This window comes from Trametes versicolor (assembly GCF_000271585.1).
Source record: "Trametes versicolor FP-101664 SS1 unplaced genomic scaffold TRAVEscaffold_8, whole genome shotgun sequence".
Lineage (NCBI taxonomy): Eukaryota > Fungi > Basidiomycota > Agaricomycetes > Polyporales > Polyporaceae > Trametes > Trametes versicolor.
This window is the reverse complement of record NW_007360328.1, coordinates 1,760,979-1,779,972: the sequence shown is the minus strand read 5'-3', so window position 1 is coordinate 1,779,972 and position 18,994 is coordinate 1,760,979. Positions and strand designations below refer to the sequence as shown.

The window sequence follows — 18,994 nt, the reverse complement described above, 5'->3', positions numbered from 1 at the left end:
CTCTAGCTCGTCCGCGTCCGAGTCATCCCCCACCCAGGCTCCGTGCTCCTGCCGGAACTTCGGCGACTCCAGTCCCGCGCAAACCGACTACCGCTGTCCTTGGGTTCACCGCCACCTCTCCGCAAGGCTGCGAAGTTTAAGATTTGGCAGTGCGTGCGTCTCAAACGAGTCAGCACCTGCTTCGCTCAACACGCCACCATTCATATGTGTGGAGGCCTCCGGAGGCTGGCAGATGCATCGTAATATGCCGATTCTCAGATCACAGATATGTTGGGTACAGTGGCCATGATGCGAAGCACGAGGATACCAATGGAGGCGATGACCGCTGGCGGAGCGCTCTGCGAAGGGTTAAACTATGATCGTGTTGTAGACGCACCGGGGTCCGGTGAGTGCGTTCTCAACGTAACCTTGACGCCCCGGTGCTCATTAATGCGGGGCGGCAAGTGCCTTCGGCGTAGCATCGAAGTCGGAATTCATAACCATCTTGATCTGTGGACGTGATTAGGCGTAGTATGCCGTTTACAAGCACTGCGCACTTACGCGAGCGGAGACCGACAGCCTGGCGTTGTTGGCGACGCGCGTGCAATACTGAGGGTGCAGCTCGTTGGGGTGCCGAGTCATCCTTGGAAGCGTTAATGAGCCCCAGTACGAAGATGTGCGCGCTGCATGAGTATCGCTTAAAGGCGACCCTCCAAGTGATAGGGCTTTTCGACTCAAATCCCTTGCTCTCGATCTATCCTCACTACAACTCGTCATCCTAAACTCGAACTGCGGGAATATGTCGTCGTCGAGCACTACTGTCGCGGCTCAGATAGTCGCCGCATATCAGGGGTCGTAAGTCTGCACACTTCGATCATCATTGCAGGTGCGACTGACAGCACCACCGCGCAGGATATCGTCGATCGGTTCCAACATTGCGATGGTGGGTATGTACGTCTTCGAAGCGCCTTCTTATTCGAAAGATGCGGTGGCTCACCTATGATTAACAGTGCTGCTCCTGTACGATGTTCTTCTTACCTCGGGGCAAGAATATCGATATATCTGGCGAACGCCGAAGACCTGGGTCTCGCGACTCCTCTATATGTGGAACAGGTACACGATTCTGCTATTTTGCATCCTGAACCTTGGGATCAGTCCATCCATGTCGAATACCGTGAGTGTCAACTACCTGCTCTTTATGCACAAGTAGAAATGAACCCTACGTCCACAGAGGTAGACGCTTGTTCTCGAGCCTTTATCGCCTGTACTCTCTGATGTCGGGGCCATTGGAAGTTGTGCTTCATTCGGCTGGCTCATCAATGTCCTAGGGATCCTAAATATGATCGGACCGGCAGGTGAGTATGTACGTCGTTCGCCCCAACTAACCCGCTGACGAAATATACTAGCATTTACTACTCTGCGAATATACTCGCTCTCGGCCAAGAACAGGATCCTGGGCGGAGTCGCACTAGTGCTGAGCATGACACCCATTCTCATCAACGCGGTCAGTTGTTTTGTTCATATGCATCGTTATGTGCTTGCTGACGTGTACAGTGTACAGACCGCTGCATACCAGCGATTGCCCATCAACCTCCCCGCCCCGTTGAACTGTGAAAACGGCAACACTGGGAGCGCGGGATTTAACATTGGGTGGGTTTTCTTTCTCAGATCATACTCGTCGTGTATTGTGCTTACTCGTCGGTATGGCAGATGTTGGTACGGCAGATTCTAGATGACAGACAGTAGTAATAATCTCCCCTACAGTATCCATTGCCTCAAGAGGTTCTCTTATCCTCGTGGACTCGCTAGCCGTCGCCGTTACCTGGTGCCAAACGCGTGCGGCGATCCAGCTGAGAACAGGTACCCTGAAGCGGCTTTCCCTTGAGCAGGTTATGTGGGAAAATGGTAAGCTCGACGCGATGCGCTGCGCATAACACGGTCGAAGTCTGATCTGCGAATCTTTGTCTGCTATACAGGGGCTATATATTTCTGGTCCGCTGCCAATTTATTCAACACCGCCGCTCGTCCCCTGACGAGCCCGTCTGTAGCACACTGGTCTCTTTAAACATAGTGGATATGGTGCTTATCTTTCTTCCGGTAGGTGCTCGAACAGGTATCACGAAAGAATATACGTATTCAGTCTCCTGCTCTCAAGATTACGATAATACCAGACCAAGGATCGTCCTACGCTGTGGCGCTCATTGACCCGTACGGCAATCTCCCTGGCTGCCTCGTTGCTGCCTTTGCTTACCCGCACGGCGGAACATGTCAACAGCATCACATCCATATTGAACGGCCGCTTTCTGCTCGCACTTCACGAGACGAACGCCCGGTTGGAAGGGGCGGTGGGCGCATCCATATCCTCCCTCTCCCTCGGCACCGTGAGCGGCGACGATCCGGGGGCAGGCCCGTCTATGCTCCCGCAATTCCTCGGTCCGATCGGCGGCCCCGTCCACTCATTCGACGACGATTCGGATGATGACAACCTCGACGACGACGTGGAATCGGTAGACTTCGCACAGCCTTCGCAGGCTAGGTCGCAGTCACCTGAGTTCGAAGTAGGAGAGTGATGGAAAGTGAAGGAGACGAGCGAAAGACGGTGTAATGCCATCCATCTCTACCTTCGTCTTCTTCTTAGTACCTTTGATATCGCGAATCATCTAACATTCATGCCAAATTTGCGAGGGGAAGCTGACCGTTTGTGACGCGCTCGGACGATATGCCATCCTCATTCGAGGACCACGCCGGCCCTCGTGTGGTCAGCACGCTCTTCTAGTAGCACACCGCTTGATTCCAGTGACCGACATATCGGAAGGTTTTGGCCTCGATTGCTCCACAGATGCCCGACACCACGGACGGCGCGACTTGTCGTACAACGCGATCAGGTGACAAGACGCGACTTGCGAGACGCGCGGCGGCGCGGGCGAGTACTTGGATCGCGCGCGCCCGACGGTGGAAAAATTTGGCGATAATCCGGGAGACTCTTGAAATCCATAGGAATATCTGCAAAAAGATACAGGAAGATACCTTTGTACTAGAGGAGCAGATAGCGTGGCTAAGTGAGCTCGACCAGACGCGCGCTAATGAGCGGTGGCTACGATCGGCGCACCTCCGAGGGATTGCCCATTGTCCCTCCTCTTCCGCTTTCTCACCATTCGACCACTGTCACCACACTTTCCCCTCATCCACTCCAATACCCCAGCAGGGGCCTGAGCAGGCGCGTCGTCCCCGACGTTTCCCTCCTTCTGCGAAGCCATCGCGCGATGGAATCCCCCGTGGGCGGCACCTCTCTGTCCGAAGTGGTGAGCCTACCGTCCGCATGGGCCGTACATGCACTGCGCGAGAGTATAACCGATTTGGTATTCGCACCTTGCAGGTCCGCACAGTCAATGACTCCCTAGAACCAGCGACGGGACCTGGGGTGGCGAGGAGGCAGGTAGACGCGGCCCTCATACAGAGCGTACTCTCGGGAATGACGGCGGACCCGAGGACGGGAAGGGTATCGACTGCAACGGTACGTCAGGATACCGCTCACACTCGTACATATTCTGACGTATATCTCACGCACCTCTGTGTAGCTCGTCTCCCGTATTCTACATGCCACGATCCGCCCGCCTACCGCGATACCGACGTCGAAGCCGACGTCGACGCGGCCTCCGCAGCGCGCCCACAAGAAGATGCCAGTGGAGCTCTGGCTGCTCGTATTTTCCCACCTAGGGAAGGAAGATCTCGTCAACCTCGCGTCCACATGTAAACACATCGGCGCCATTGCAGAGGCGACCTTTTACCGGGCCATGAGCGTCCGCTCCTCCTTGGTCATCACAGCGACCACAGCTTTATCCGCGAGGCATCGCGCGGACGCGGTGAGGTCTCTCACCGTCTCGCTCGACGGTGTGGCGGGATACGCGAATTGCGCCGGCGTCGTCTTGCGCCTGGCGGGCGCGCTCTCTCAGCTTCCAAGTTTGAGGGAGCTCGCCGTCACCGGGGCCAAGCTACCTGAAGCTGCAGTGCGCGATATTCTCGCGGACTGCCCCTCGAAGCAGTTGGAGAAGTTCCACTGTGACTCGGACGTCCTGGTGCTTGCGTCCTGGTCGTCACTCACCAACCAGCGCAACCTAGAGGACTTCCGCGGGGTCTTCGACCATGTACACGCGCCTCCACCACACGTCACGCCGGCCGCATTCCCCAAGCTGCGTGTTCTGGACGCCGGCGCCCACTTCGTCAGCCGTATCGGGCGGAAGAGCGGAGTGACGCACTTGTCTGTGCGCGTTTCTCGCGCGACGGCACCGAACGTCTTGGCGAGGGTCACAGAGGACCTTGGAGAGCAGCTGGTCGCCCTCCGAGTGGTGCGTATGTTCCGCACGCCGCCACGAGGAGATCCGTTCTGGGGCTCCGACTCCCCCGTCGTGCTTTGTAGCGCTCTGAAAGCGCCTGTCCTCAAGTTCTTTGAGTTGCGGGACAAGGCTCCTGTGAACGAGGTACGTTATCAGATATTTGGCTGTTACTCGCGCTCTGTTGGCTGACCTTGCTGGTTGGCCGCTAGGGGTGGAATGCTGCCCGAGAGGCCCTCCGCTCGCAACCCGAGTTTGGGCACGCCTTCCGCACCGCCCAGGAGGCGCGCACACCGGCGCTATGGACCGTGCTTTGGAGGCCGATGTGGGAAGGGTCGGCACAGTTGGTGAAGACGGTGGTGCGAGACTATGTTCTGGACGCGATGGCATTGCTACCTAGCGTGCGAAACGTGGGCATGCCTATCATCGAGAGCGTCGCGAGGGTGCCGGGCTCCAGGGCTACGGAAGGCTGGTCTGTTTGGGAATGGCTGGAAGACATGGAAGGAGGTCCAGCTGCACCGGATTGGTGGGAAGGCGATGGAACGGTGAAGCAGTTGGACTTGTACGCCTCGTTGGAGGACACATGGGCGACTTTCCCATAGATCTTCAGAAGTGTTCTCGTATCTTTATTGACTTATTTCCTGTTGTCGAGCTGTTGTATCGCTATAGCTGTCGCATTTCATTAACTCCTCTTCGTTGCTGTTGCAAACGTACCTTCTATGACTCCACTGGGGTACGTAAGTACTGGTACTCAAGTTGTAGCCCGCACATTGATGGGGAATTTTGGCCGTGGATATCTACCTACCGGTCACCTGGTAATGCTGTAGAAAAGTTCCATGGCTTAGAGCCCTGTGTGATAGTCGTCCCTCATCCAAGTAGACCACACATCATCGTCAGAAATGAATAGAGCAGGGCGGGGTGCGCAAGCCTGTGCACGCTCACCTACGCTCACTACAAGCGAAATTTGGACTCAGTGTGAACGTCGATCAAAAGCTGGTGAGAGATTCAGTCGGCGCCCAAATAAATGCCCCATCGGACATAGAATGTATCTAAACCGATCCTCCTCCTCCGTGTGCGGCAGTGCTACCGCGCACCTGTGCGAACATACCCGCCTTACTTTGCTCACTGCTCGGGTTCCCCTCTTCTTCCGCGATGATGTGGAGGCGAGTATAACGAGTTAGGTGTAAGCCGCCCATAAGACAGCAAGCGCGTGCTTCCCGCCTTGAGGCAACCACATGCTCGAGCATCACAACAGCCTTTCCGAGCAGGAAGCGCAGCACATCGTGCGCCTCAGTATTCATCCCGCTGCACGACTGCTGAGACGTAAGCCGGACATTGCAATCATGTGCTCGTACCCTCGACTAATGCGACATTGAGTTACAGGTTCAAAGTCTATCGTACTGTTATGTCTACAACGGCATCAGTAGAGACGCAGACCCCACTTCCATATCGGCAGGATGCATCTGTCCAAACCCTGCCTCTCCTCGAACTCAGCTCATCCGCGCTTTCTGTTGCGCCAACAAGAGATGCCGAGCTTTGGTTCGAGGACGGGAACCTCGTCCTCATAGCTCGAGAAGTCGAGTTCCAAGTGTACAGGGGGACCCTCATGAAGCACTCGCCAATCCTCAAGGACATACTTTCGCAAGCGTGTCCAGAGATCTCCCCTGAACTCGGGCTCAGTTGCAACGTGGAGAAACGCAGTGACAGAGATTACACCGTCATGCGCTTATCAGACTCCCCCGAAGACCTCAGACATTTCCTCCGCCTCTTCTTCTCAGGAAGCGCACTCAAGTATGTCGCCATCCTTTTGATCGCTGCCCGTACGGCTCACCCCCATTTCATCACAGCGTTTGGGCGCTAGAGCCAACCATCCACCAGCTCTCCGCTTACATCCGCCTCGGTCTGAAGTACCAATGCGCGCAGGCGGTCGATCTCAGTCTAGGCTACCTCAAGAAATGGTACACGGACACCCGCGACGCCTGGTTCGGCGTCTCCGACCTACATCCACCCAAGTTCGAACCCGTGCACACCATCGCCGTCGTGAACCTCGCACGCCTCGCGGGCCCCGCCGGCGCCCCCATCCTCCCCGCCGCGCTCATGGTGTGCTGCATGCTCGAGGCGGAGGTCGTGAGCGGGTTCGCGCGCGAGGACGGCTCGCAGGAGACGCTCGCCCCGGACGACCTCGGGCGCGTGTTCGCGGCGAAGGCGCGCCTGCTGCAGGCGAACGTGAAGGCGACACACCGCGTGTTCGGGCAGACGGTGTCCCCACACTGCAAGCGCGCGAAGACGTGCGCGGCGGTGCTGGCGCAGCTGCTGGGCAAGCTCGTCGACGACGAGACGGTGATCGAGTCGCTGCGGTGGTCGTCGCTGTGGGGGACGTACATCGACAAGATCGATGCGGAGGGGGAGGAGGGGCGCCGGCAGCTGTGTGCGCAGTGCCATCGGATGATCTCGTACACGCGGCCGGAGGAGTTCCAGCGGGAGTTGTTCAACGACCTGCCGTCCATGATGGGCGTCACCGTGGAGAACTGGGCGGGGAAACTGGAGGATTAGTTCTGCGCATACGAGTTGGATGGTCAAAAGCCTACCGGATGAGCATCCATGGATGATATCTGAGGGATCAGAGCGTCCGAACATACACCCAGGCTCTGTTGAAATATTGATATCATGATCACAGACTCAGTATCAGGATGTATGTAGAATATATGTACTATACACTTCAGCCGCCTCCCCGCGCGCTCAAGACGTGAAAGTCGATCGCACGGCAACTGTGTAATTTTGGTGGGAGCAGAGCGAAGGTAAAACAATCCTTGGAGGAGGAATAACAACGCGGAGTGCTGAAGTGAACAATGGCCTCCTCAGCCCGCATAACTCGTCGACTGCTGTATCCTTGTGGGTGCGGCGTTGGCTCAGCACACAGGGATGACACCGCACCATGTTCAAACAATGAACGACCGGCGCGATGGCTCTTGTACTGGCCCGTGATAACCGGTGTTGCAGTTGCCATTGTAAGCGAGTAGATGAGCCCGCACACCCGGGTACACTTGCGGCAATATACGCACAGTTTGAAGCAGCTTGCGACCCGGTCGCGGTGTGCTCTTTTGATACGAGAATATACCACACGATTCGCTTATGATACGCATAGAGTGAGCGCAGAAAATCACCGTGGTTTACCAAAGAGTGGTGAACTTTTCGATCTGCCAAGCCTTTCGGTTTAGTATGCGTCGTAGAGTACTAGTAGGATATTGCAATCCGGACTCACTCTGCGGAATGCACACCTCGGCTCCTGCCACAAAGACATAGTGAAGGCATTGTATACCATGATTTTCCGACATACGAGAAAGCCGTGATGCTAAATAGTAAGAACGAAGGAGTCGGACTCGGGGGAGACGCCGAGAGGGAGGAGGGCCGGATATGGATACACCGCCTTTCTGTCGCCCTCCACCATCTGTCAAAACTAGCGCGCCGCCTAGCAGCTCGGTCCCTCGCAATGCCAGGCCTCCCCCGCCCGCCGTCGTCTCTCTCTTCCCTCCACCATCCTCCTCATCGTCCCGGACGATCCACACGATCCCCGCTGCCCTAGCATCCCACCGGCATGTCGGGCGCATACGACGAACGGCTCCTCGCGAGCGCGCCGGCCGCCACGCGCGCAGAGAAACAGGCGCGTGTCCCTATCCTAACCTGCACCCGTATGGTATGCTGACTGCCCCTGTAGGAAGGATATAACATCGACCTCCTCGACAACCGGCATGCGGCGCCCACCTCACACACTCCCCCACCCGTGCCCGTGCTCTCCGCGAACCACACCAAGGCCGAGGCGGGCGGGTACGCATACCCGCCGCCCGCACGGTTGCCGTGGTACAAGACCCGCAAGTGGATCTTCATCATGGCGCTCGGTACCGTCGTCGTGCTCGCCGCCGTGATCGGCGGTGCGGTCGGCGGCACGGTCGGGCACAGTAACAAGAACGCGGCCGCGACGAACGGGACTGCTACTAGTACCGGGGGCGGGGGTGCGGCCGGTCCGGCTGTGACGGAGGGCGCGGGTGCGGGCACCGCAGCGACAACGACGAACGCCGAGAGTCCAGCGAGTGCGGCGTCCGCGGCTCTGAGCGGAAGCCATCAGCGATAGGGTGCTTCAGCGGCGATCACTTGCGGAGCGGGAGGGTCATTTGGCTAGTGCATCTTAGTAGTGGTGAGTCCACCCGCAGCCCGTTATCTTTCAAGCGAGGACCGGGATTCATCTCAGAGGATAGGTCTGCTCATGCTTGGCTTCATAGCTGCGCTGCTTGATTTCGGACGGGTTAATCTCAACTGTATGTTATTTCAGACTCGGGCGTGCACAACAACTATCTTTCGATATCTCCCGATCGAGCTCTGCGCGCGCCAAGAATGCGTATGTGCAGCGTATACATACTTCCCAATCAGCCCCACCCCCGTAGGCTCTAGACACCTATGCAGATGGGTCTCGCCCAGGTGAGAGTATCTTGTTGCGTGTTCTGTGCATGCTGCGCTATCGCGACCCGCATATGTCGGGGCTTATGTATGAAGGATCCACGCATGTCGGCGTGTCACGTCAAGGTCGTGCCACGGTGCCTATCCCGCATTTATCCCGCGATCGACGTTTGCAGACGTACGCGTGATTGCAGTGCGACAGCCTACAGGGGCAGTCTTCGTGGGCGCGATCATCTCTCTCGTAACCCCAAGGCAACTCTGCGTCCACGCAGTAGTACAACTGTGAATCCGGTTGATTGCAATAGACGATGGCCAGGCCAGAACTACGAACGAACGTGAGTATGTATGAATAGGGACATCGAAGCTCATGGCCGCACGGCGCATCGCGCCCCTAGCGGAATCAACACATGAGGGAGAACGGGGCGGAATTACATGAGGGGGTGAGGGGGCGGTCCAGACATAATAAGCAAGCTGTAAATAGCATCAGTCGTGACTGTGGGCGCAGGAGGGGTCGCGCGCCCGCGAGCGGCAAGAGAGATAGCAGGATAGCATATGTGGATAAAATGAATGGGCAGGCGCGGGGGCGGGACTTAGATGGGGGTAGGGAAGGGGAAAATGGGGGAAGGGAGAGGGGTATCTTCCGTACGTGGTGGTGCAGATATGTTCGCGGGAACGTCCGTGCAGCCACTCGTGCTCGTAGCTGTCGTGATCGCGCGGCGGACCGTCAGTGGTCAGGTATAAGCGCGACCGTTTCTCTAGTCGCTGCTCGCTGTGGGACAACACTGGTGAGCAAGGGGGTTTGCTGTACCAAAGACTGGGCCTGGCGTACCTTCCGCAACAGCAGGCTCCTCCTTAACAACAGCGTCTTCTTCTACAGCTGCCGGCGCGTCCTCAGCGGCCTTGACCTCAGCGTGGACCGTGCCGTTCTCGGGCTTCTCAGCGGCTTCAGGCTCCTCAGAGGCTTCTGGTTCAGTAACGGCCTCAGGCTGTGCAATCTCAGCAGGCTCCTCTACAGCGGGCTGCGCAGGCGCTTCGGCCTCGACTTGAGGCGCAACCGGTGCCTCTTCGACAGCGGGGACATGCTCCTCAGCTACGATGCGGGGTTCGGTCAGTTCTAGATTAGACAACACTTTGACTGCACACATACCGGTAACCTCCTCGGCGACTGCAGAGGTTTGCTCGACTTCTGGCTCGACAGCTGTAGGGGCTTCCTCAGCTTCAGCCGCAGGAGCTTCCTCGATCTCAGCAGTAGGAGCCTCAACCTCGGCCTCCGTCGTAGCCTGAGGCTCGTCGATGGTCGCAGGCTCGGGTGCCGCGGCAGGCTCTTCATGAACGGCCGCGACCTCAAGCTCGGCGGCGGATTCCTCGGGAATGGGCGCATCTGCTACAGTACTCTCTTCAGGAGTCGGCTCAGGCTCAGCCGCAGGGACCTCGGCACTCTCGGTAACGGCGGGCTCCTCTGCCTCTGGGGCCGTAGGTTCTTCAGCAGCGGGCTCGTCAGCGACCTCTTCCGCAGCGGGAGCAACGACATCCTCGACGACATCTTCTTCAACGGCAGGGGTTTCTTCCGGCAGAACCTCCGCTTGTACGGGTTCGACAGCGGCGGCAGGTACCGGGGCCTCCTCCGTGTGCACTTCGACTTCGGGCTCCGGGGCACTCGAAAGCTCTGGCTCGGCTTCAGCAATGACGGTCTCGGGTTCGGCGGCCGCCTCAGGCTCTGCGGCAGTAAGCGTCTCTGTCTCCTCAGGGAGCTCGGGCTGCGTTGCAGGTGCCTCAGGTTCTGCGACTGGTTCCTCGACTGGTGACGCAACAGCCTCCTCAGCAGGCTCCTCAGCAGTCTCCTCAACGGCTGTCAGGGACAAAGATCCCCATCGTAAGCTTCCGGAGATACATGTGCACGACAAAATAACGTACCGGCAGGCGTGCTCTCTTCGATGGGAGCAGAAACTTCCTCCACCACCGGTTCCGGGGCAACGGGGACTTCGACTGTTTCAACAGCGAGCTCCTCCTGAACAGGGGCAGCTTCAGTTGGCACAGCTTCCTCCACTGCGACAGCCTCTTCGACCACGGAGGTTTCTTCAGCAACAGGCGCCTCTTCAGCCACAGGTGCCTCCTCGACTACAGGAGTCTCCTCGACGAGGGGCTCTTCAACCGCAGGGGCCTCTTCAGCTGCAGGTGACTCTTCAACGGAGGGCTCAGGGAGAACCTCGGCGACCTCGACAGGTGCCTCGGTGGTGACAGCTTCAGGTTCGGCAGGCGCAGCGGGCTCGGTAGCCTCGGACACAGCAGCGACAGCCGGAGCAGGGGCTTCGGCCTCGGCCTCGACTGCAGGAGCTTCAGCCTCTGCCACAACGGCGGGAGCTTCAACCTCCGTCGCAACAGCAGGAACATCCGCATCAGGCACAACGGCTAGGACCTCAGTGACAGGCTCGACGACTGGAGCCTCCTCGGCCTCCTCAAACGCCGCTCCTTGCACAACGGCAGGTGCCTCCGCAGGCGCGGCCGACGGCACAACTTCCGCCTCTACGACCTCTTCAGGAACGGCCTCGACTGTCTGCTCGACTTCGGGCTCCGATGGGGCGACCTCCGGGTTCAACGCCGAGGGCAGCTTCTCGAGCTCGGGCTCCGACGCCGCCTGCGCGACAACCTCATCGATCTTTGTCGACAGCTCCGCGAGCGCAGCGGGCTCGCTCGTGCTGAGCGCGACTTGCGGGCCAGGCGTCTCCCCCGTGAGCACAACGGGCTCGGGTGCGGGCGGGAGGGTGGTCTCTTGCGGAGCGTCAGCGTCCGCGTCCGCGGCGGTCGGCGTCGTGTCGGCGGGGACGATCGGCTGCTCTGCGACAGCGAGCACTGGGGTGTCCTCCGTCTGTGCATCCTCGGTCTTCAGAGGCTCGACTACAGCGAGGGTCGTGGCGGCCGTGGCCGAGGCGAGGAGACCGCCGACGACCGGGACGGCGGGGAAGTCGTCCGCCGTCGGCGTGAGCGGGGACAACGCATCGATGGCGGGAGATGCTGGAGCAGGGACGATGGGAGGAACAGGGCTGGGAGCCACTGCGGATTCAGAAGCTGCCGGCGTGGTGGTCATAGCAGACTCTTCGGGCTGCGCGACGACTGCTTCTACCACCTTCGGAGCGTCCGCAGGCGGCGCAGGTACCGTCTCCTTGGGTGCGGGGCCGCCGGTCTTCGCTTCCTCCTTCTCGGGCTCCTTGATCTCCGGCTTCTTCTCCGCGCCGTCATCCTCGGATATGATCTCACCCATCTCGCCGATACGCGTCGGCTTCGCCTTCTTGCGCGCGGGCGCCTTTGAATCTGCCTTGGATGCGAGCCCGCCGAGCGTTTGGCTGGACGAAAAGAACGTGAGGCGCTTTCTTGCAGCAGCGAGTGTGGAGCTCTTGCGCGCGGACATTTCTGAACGCATAGAAGGCCTGGGTGACGAGGCGCGCTTGAGCGGCGGGGAGATGTCTGCTTGAGATTCCGCAGAGACCGGCGCAGGCGGTGGCGGAGGTGTAACGTAGCGCTGCTCGAGGACGAGCCAGCTGATAGGCTTGCCGTCGATCTCAAGGCCAGGGAGGGCCTTGAGCTGGGCAACGACGAAATTGGGCCATTCAGCAGAGACCGGGTCGAGTAGCGCGTCGCTCCAGAAGTCGATGAAAGCCTCGTCGAGCTTTAACATGCTGACGACCGTAGACTTGGACTTCGGCGCAGGTACTGGGCTGAGCGGCTGCGCGCGGGCTGAGGGCTCGGGCTCGGAGGTGGCGACGGAGTTACCACGCGAGCGGCCGGGGGACGCCTTGCGTTTCCTGCTGGTCTTGCGCTCCACCACCGGGCGGGGTGCAGTGACTTCGACATCCTTGTCAAGTAAGGTGGCAACAAAGTCCTTGCCGAGTGTGCTCTCCCCAAAGCCTGCAGATGAGAAGTCCACCCAGTCCTTCGGAGAGCTAGGGGGGTTAGGGGATGTAGGCGTGGCGGCGGTACGAGCTACCGCGGTGCCATTGGTGGGGGCCTTTCCGTTACCGTTGGCCGTACCTTTCGCGGCGCTGCTCGATTTGAGCGAGCCCGAACGCTTGCGCGGAGGACGCGGTACTCGGATAGTCGGCACGCCCGGGGTCGTTGGGCCCGAAGAACCCGCCGGTATGACAGAGAGCAGGCGAATAGTCTCGTCTGCAAATATCCGCGATACGGATGGATACCCGTCGACGTGCGAGAGGATAGGCTCAGGCTCGTCGTTGGCAAGGGCGGCAGTCTTCACCGTCTCCCAAATGCTCGCAAACTTCGCATCTGTTAGCTCCAAGTCGGACTTGAGGGCATCTGAGATTAGGCGGAGGGGGTGTTGTTTCTGCTTTGTGGACTTTCCATCGACTATTTCGGTGTCGACCCGAACGTAAAGCGCGTCGTATTGCCGAGTGGAGAGCCGAGGACGAGGCAAGAGGTCCGTATCGACCGAGACTGCACTGTCCGCGGAAGGACTTCTGTTGTGGTACGGATATCCCTTCACGAGTTCAGCAAGTCGCAGTGGAATCTTCTTGCGTGCCATCTCATCTCTGCGCGCGTGGATTAACAAATGGACACATGTTCTAAAGCATATAGTAACATACCTTATGTGTGCCAAGAATAGATGCTCCAGAATTCGACCGGCTCGTTCCCAGCGAGCATAGAACGACGCCCAGTCATCCGTTTGTTCGCTCCTCTGCGCGGTGAGTAGCCAGAGCCCAAAGAACTTGGTGAGCTTGCTACCAGAGATACCATTGTGCTCTGAGTGCGCAGCGAGAGAAGATACGATATCGAGGGTGGCGATGAGCAGTTGGAGATGTGAGGGAGGAAGTTGCGGTGCCAACGCGTCCGAAAACGCGTTCGTTGCGTACGATGATGTCCTCTCTGCTTCCGAAAACACCTGGTACCACTTCCATGGCTCATCGACGCGTCCAAACGACTCGCCTTCGAGACGAAGGTGACGCAACGCCCAGCGCAGCACGGCAGCGATGTCATGGGGCGAGCGAGTGTACACCAACTCGGTGTCAAAGGTCGAGAGGGCAGAGTTAGGACTGGGAGAGAGCGTGGTGATCGGGCTTTTGGGAGCCAAGGAAAGTATGAATAAGGAGATGAGTTTGCGCTGCACCTCGGGGGAGGCCGAGTACCAAAACGGGTGCATGACCCCCAAAGTTTCGAGACCTGAGCAGAATAAACGCTTGCATTGCATAACAGTGGGGAGCACGTACCTCCATTCGCGATGATCGCTGAAGAACACGCTTTGACAAGGAGCAGCGCCTCGAGCGGGTTGAGTCGTCGCTCGCCGATCACGTTGTCAGGTAGAGCTATCCTGTCATCTGGATCACCCTCAAACACGACTCCCAGTGCGCGGCTACGTTCTTCCTTCGGAACCGGAAGATTTAGAGTAAGACGAGGAGTCTCCAGCACGGTCTTGCGCGTGTCGGGGGGAGGTGAAAGGGGACGAGACTTGGTCCTGAAGAGCGAGAAACCGGTGTCCCTCTCCTTCTCCTTCTCTTTCTCCTTTGATCGACCTCTGTCCTTGGCATTCTGGGAATCCTCTTCGAACTTGGCCGCAGATGGCGAGACTGTGGGAGAGACGGCTTCGAACTTGCCCTCGAGGAGAGAAGAAACAGAGGCGCGCTTGCTCGCGTCTTTCTCCTTCTTGCGCGGGAAGACCTTCGAGAGAAAGGAGGCCATGATGTAAGCCAAGAGTTGGACCTAACGTCCTTCACTGAGCCCGGCGCTGAGTGTTGACGCGTTGACGAGAGAGGAGGGCGAGAACAAGAAGTAACTTTGAACAAGCGCTCGCGCCGGAACGAGTCCAGCGCCCGCTTTGGTAATTCTGATTTAAGGGCAACTACTATGCATATGCATGTACGAGTCCCTTGATCACGCGATGTCATATTGGTACGTCGATATATATGGCACATAAATTCGTCGTTAATCGACGCGCACGCTTATCACGATCATATATGATATGCACGGTGCATACGCCGAAGGAAATACTATGCAACGTGTCGCGTTGTTGACATGTGTTGTGCAAGGCCTTCTGATCCTAACAAGCGCAAATAACGAATACGGATTTCGACTGCGACATCAGCGAAAGTGCACACAAATATGCACGACGACGTATAGAGTTGCATATATGAGAGTGCGTTGCAAAAGACGCCTCGCGCGGCGAAGGTTTGTAGAGCGGTTGCAACAATCAGCCCATAGGCGTGCAGACCTTGAGCGCCCATTGTATAATTGGCCTTGCCTGGTATAACTCGGCCGCGCGCGGCGAAAGCATACAGAGCTCGTGGGGTATATGCAACGCGCGGTGGGGTCTGCAAACAACATAGTAATATATTCCGATATTTTCTTGATACTCCACTTTTTCGCTAGCTAGTACTGTAGAGATCAGACGTTAGCGGCGGCGGGTTTGGGTGTGACCGGTTGGATACGATGCGGCGGAGCGGCGAGGCCCACGGTGACCTGTGACCGCACCGTCCGGAGCGGCGACTGTGACACTACCTACCGCCGCCGCGCCAGCGGCGGCCGGCGCTACGGTGTGTGGTACCTGTGTCACAAGCGGCGGCGGCCTCGGTGACCAGTGACCGAGGGGCCAATAGCGGCGGGGCGGAGGTCTCTGTGACCTGTGACGCGCCGCTAACGTCTGATCTCTACAGTAATCGAGCTGATGACGGTCACAGTGAGAAACATCGACGAAATATATTAATTTCTACATGACTACATCGAACAAGACCGACGGCGAAGGAGGAAGCATGTGGCACAAGGAAGTGGACAGGAAGAGACAGGAAGGGGCAGCTCAGGGTGCTCGAGGGGGAATAGCATGGGCGTCGTCGAGCAGAGTCGAAGCTCCCTACCTAGGATGCATACATGTACTCACCAAGAAGCGAGTAGCAACTAGACAGTGGCAAATGGAAGACGAGAACCTAGCAGATAAGACTAGCTCAACCAAGCAGAGAGGCCCGAGCAAGCCTGAGTAACCCAAGAGATACGAACTCCCAGAGGTTCGGAATAGCTATGCGAGAGCGGCCAGCACCAGAGCAGACTATCAGTACCACTTACATATAGGATTCTCAATCTCAGCCTCTACGGAGGGAATCGAAGTCTGATAAAACCAACGTACCTGAGTTGATTTAAAGCAGATAGTTCTAGACTAGTGTTCCGGACCACACAGGTGTAGTACAGGTGGTGCAATTAAGAGGGAAAGCGACGGAAGGCACGAAGGGAGCCTCGGCAGTGTTGACGAGGGGGAAAGGGAAAGGAGGACAGAGGCCACGAGAAAAGTTCCGCCGAAGGTCATGCATCCGACCCCGGTGCATCACGTAATGTGGCGAGGGAGTCCCGTCTGACGTGACAGGATGCATGAATGCACGATGCCCTGCGGCGTGAGCGTGTGTGCATACACAAAAGTAGAATCATAGGGCAAGTTGGTATTCGAGGTCGTACTGCCGATGGTCTTGGACTTCAGATTTATTCCACAGGAGCTCGCACGCCCATGCTACTCAAAACTCACACAGAAAAGCATATCCTGCATATAATTGTAAACCTTCACCTGACGGGGTGTTCATTCGTATATATGGCATAGCCGGGCAAAGGTATGCAAACCCCCGCCGCGCAAGGCAAAGGTTTGCATACCGCCAACCTGCCTTTTCGGGATATGCACATGTGGCCCGGCGCTACATAATCATGCAGAGTTTGTGCACTTTCGCTGATTCGGACCTCCGAGTCTGCGACTCCACCCCCAAAGTGCGAACGTTACTAACAAAGTGCTTGAATGTTTAACACATGTTCAGCCTTCCCATCTCGTTTGATGTTCCTACTCGCTTTTCTGCTCGCGGTCTCAACACTGCGAAATGCGTCGCGACGCTCTTGAGATGATCGTGCACACACTGGCAGCGGCGGGTCAGCACTGTCCCCCATGTGTGCGACCCACTGGCGACCGTGAGGCTCACGGTCTGCGTAACGCAAAACTTCAACTCGTTCAAGAAGCAGGCTTGTCGATAGCCATGCGAGTCCGCATATGAAATTATATAGGAAGGGCTCACGTCTTGGGGGCGATGCGCGCAGTCATTGCTCTAGGAAAATTATATGAACCGCTTCATCTCCCTATGAAGTACGGGTTCAGATCGTCGTCAGTGTCCGTGTTTCTCGCTTTTTGGGATTTTCGGTAGAAAAGTCTACTTACTTGGATTACAACTCCGTTCTCCCAAAGATACACCCGTCGCAAACGTTGTTCCGGACATTGCACGCTACGAGAGACGCGCCGTTTTAGGCGTAACGATGTCGTCCTCCCATCCTGAGAACGCGCGTTGCATCAGCACAAATATCCTCGGCATGGCGTCATGTCCGTCTCGTACCTTGTCTTGCGGCGAACCCAGATCTGAGACGCTCACCACAGCGTACTCCAGCAACTCTAATCTGATGGCGTTGGCATCGCCCGTTGGACGGGCCACAAGAACACGCGAACCGCAGATGCTATATTGAGGCCAATCAAAGAAGTTCGCGATAGACTGGACGCTCTGTCCCCAGGCGCCCCACTCGTCCCAGCCGAAACTCGGGCGTGGGTAGTCATCCCCCATCCGCGATACGCAGTCCAGTATCGCCGACCGTGGTACGGAGATGTGCAGCTGCTTCGGGGTGCCGACCGGCTGACCTTGCTCCCTCCCCTCGCAGGCGAAGACGCAAAACATCCTCTCGGTGTCGAGGCGACAGAACGAGGTATGCGGGACGGTCGCCTGTCCTCCGATGAAGACTACGCGAATGCGACTCGGCTCCATGAGAGACACGTACGTCTCTTGGGCAGTACCATCTTCACCGAACGGGGAGGAGCGGTTTGGGTCGAAGCTGTGGGCGTGGATAGCCGAATGTGCTACGGTAATCACGTGGCCTTGGTCTATCATGGCCACCTGGTTTCGGCCGTATGTCTTGACCTAGATATTTACATACAAATTACGATCATCAGACACTGAGGGGATGTTCTCTGGAAGACGCGAGGGGGCGTTCCATGAACTCACTATGTAGACAAGTATGCCAGTCTTCCAGTTCCACAGCAGGTCCCCAGTAGAGCTACAGCCGTGTACCATGACAATTGAATCTTGTATCCTGATAAAGCTCATATCACGGTAGGTTTCGTGCATCGCCAGAACCTTTATCGGGGCGAGCGCATGAGGTTTTCCTGTGGCTAAGGAACGAAATGCGAGACGAGTACCACCCCTAAGACAACAAGTAAAGTCAGAAACACGCGAAGGTTGCGGAGCAAATCAGGTAATGTTAACGAGTGCCTGATGCTCACAGTGTGACGCTGGTAAGGGTGACCAAGAGGTCCTGCGACGGGTCGATGGCAAACTGCTTCAAATGCCCAACAACCTTGTTCAGAGGGATTGTCCACTGCTCCTCGCTGCGTGCTCCAAGAGGCGTCACAAGCCGCGTGCAGAGGAGGTCTTCCGATACCGTCCGTTCAACGAGCACCCCGCTGGGATGGAAGAGCCAGTCCTGGGGCTTGTTGTGGAATGCGCCTGCGCGGATGATGAATTTTCTGGGCTCGGATAAGTGCAGCTTATGCCAGGCTTGACGATAGTGTTTGATCCGCTGCATCCTGTCTTCCAGCGTGAGTGCGTGTCCACCGGGAGGTGGTGTGTCGACGAGGTCGGCGGCTGCGAGCTCGAGTTTGTATCGGAGAGAGGGTGTCTCCCGGATCAGTTGATGCAGTAATTGGCATGTCTATGATAACGCAGATCGTGTCCGAGTCGCGATGTTAGAACGAACGTACTTGAGATATTGCAGATGCGACGCAAGCAAATCAAGCTACAGCTACTTCCACTACGACAAGGCTCACCTGTCTGCATCGGCACAATGCTTCGGCCGTTGTATTCTGCAAGACTTCCAAGAGTAACTCTGGCGGCAAACTTAACAGCGACACTGGCGGAGATGTCGCCATGATGGTTGATGGTACAAAGCATTGATGGGCACGCGAGGACATATTAGGGTGCAGGATGGGGTGTATGTCCACTTTAGGCAACTGAGTAGGTTGACAGCTATAGTGGCAGCATAAGTCGGCTTTTACTTTGCACACAAAGTACTTTCTGGTTATCGTTATGCTCCAGAAATATACATAGCACAACCACCATTATGAATTGACAAGGTTCCTTCCTGTCGATGTCCGCCGGAGGGCGTGACTTGCAGGCAAACCCCATTGACTTTGGAATTTCTATGCCCTTTCAAGATGTGCCGTTTAT

General features: G+C 57.3%; 6 protein-coding genes across 6 annotated transcripts; 4 read left to right on the top strand and 2 right to left on the bottom strand.

Annotated features, from left to right (window-relative positions):
* Positions 1 to 1,318: 1,318 nt before the first annotated feature.
* TRAVEDRAFT_49605 (uncharacterized protein) lies at positions 1,319 to 2,549 on the top strand (the record flags this gene model as incomplete). Its single annotated transcript, XM_008042102.1, has 7 exons — positions 1,319 to 1,334; positions 1,386 to 1,483; positions 1,541 to 1,691; positions 1,744 to 1,884; positions 1,956 to 2,023; positions 2,081 to 2,092; positions 2,151 to 2,549. The coding sequence occupies 7 exons, from the start codon at positions 1,319 to 1,321 to the stop codon at positions 2,547 to 2,549; spliced, it is 885 nt and encodes a 294-aa protein (XP_008040293.1).
* A 693-nt stretch (positions 2,550 to 3,242) lies between these two features.
* TRAVEDRAFT_49604 (uncharacterized protein) lies at positions 3,243 to 4,912 on the top strand (the record flags this gene model as incomplete). The annotated part of the gene is made up of 4 exons (XM_008042101.1): positions 3,243 to 3,281; positions 3,356 to 3,493; positions 3,558 to 4,457; positions 4,523 to 4,912. The coding sequence occupies 4 exons, from the start codon at positions 3,243 to 3,245 to the stop codon at positions 4,910 to 4,912; spliced, it is 1,467 nt and encodes a 488-aa protein (XP_008040292.1).
* A 911-nt stretch (positions 4,913 to 5,823) lies between these two features.
* Positions 5,824 to 6,945, top strand: TRAVEDRAFT_151399 (uncharacterized protein). The gene is made up of 2 exons (XM_008042491.1): positions 5,824 to 6,101; positions 6,158 to 6,945. The coding sequence occupies exons 1-2, from the start codon at positions 5,917 to 5,919 to the stop codon at positions 6,861 to 6,863; spliced, it is 891 nt and encodes a 296-aa protein (XP_008040682.1). The 5' UTR covers positions 5,824 to 5,916; the 3' UTR covers positions 6,864 to 6,945.
* Positions 6,946 to 7,905: 960 nt separating this feature from the next.
* On the top strand, positions 7,906 to 8,439 carry TRAVEDRAFT_49602 (uncharacterized protein; the record flags this gene model as incomplete). Its single annotated transcript, XM_008042100.1, has 2 exons — positions 7,906 to 7,977; positions 8,026 to 8,439. 2 exons carry the CDS (start codon positions 7,906 to 7,908, stop codon positions 8,437 to 8,439), a joined length of 486 nt encoding a protein of 161 aa, XP_008040291.1.
* Positions 8,440 to 9,160: 721 nt separating this feature from the next.
* Positions 9,161 to 14,530, bottom strand: TRAVEDRAFT_30186 (uncharacterized protein). The gene is made up of 6 exons (XM_008041905.1): positions 13,979 to 14,530; positions 13,358 to 13,931; positions 10,677 to 13,303; positions 9,910 to 10,611; positions 9,592 to 9,852; positions 9,161 to 9,531 (listed from the first exon to the last, which is right to left on the bottom strand). The coding sequence occupies exons 1-6, from the start codon at positions 14,445 to 14,447 to the stop codon at positions 9,518 to 9,520; spliced, it is 4,647 nt and encodes a 1,548-aa protein (XP_008040096.1). The 5' UTR covers positions 14,448 to 14,530; the 3' UTR covers positions 9,161 to 9,517.
* Positions 14,531 to 16,537: 2,007 nt separating this feature from the next.
* TRAVEDRAFT_21816 (uncharacterized protein) lies at positions 16,538 to 18,696 on the bottom strand (the record flags this gene model as incomplete). Its single annotated transcript, XM_008041847.1, has 6 exons — positions 16,538 to 16,752; positions 16,945 to 17,008; positions 17,117 to 17,689; positions 17,774 to 17,972; positions 18,052 to 18,479; positions 18,595 to 18,696. The coding sequence occupies 6 exons, from the start codon at positions 18,694 to 18,696 to the stop codon at positions 16,538 to 16,540; spliced, it is 1,581 nt and encodes a 526-aa protein (XP_008040038.1).
* Between the last annotated feature and the right edge of the window lie 298 nt (positions 18,697 to 18,994).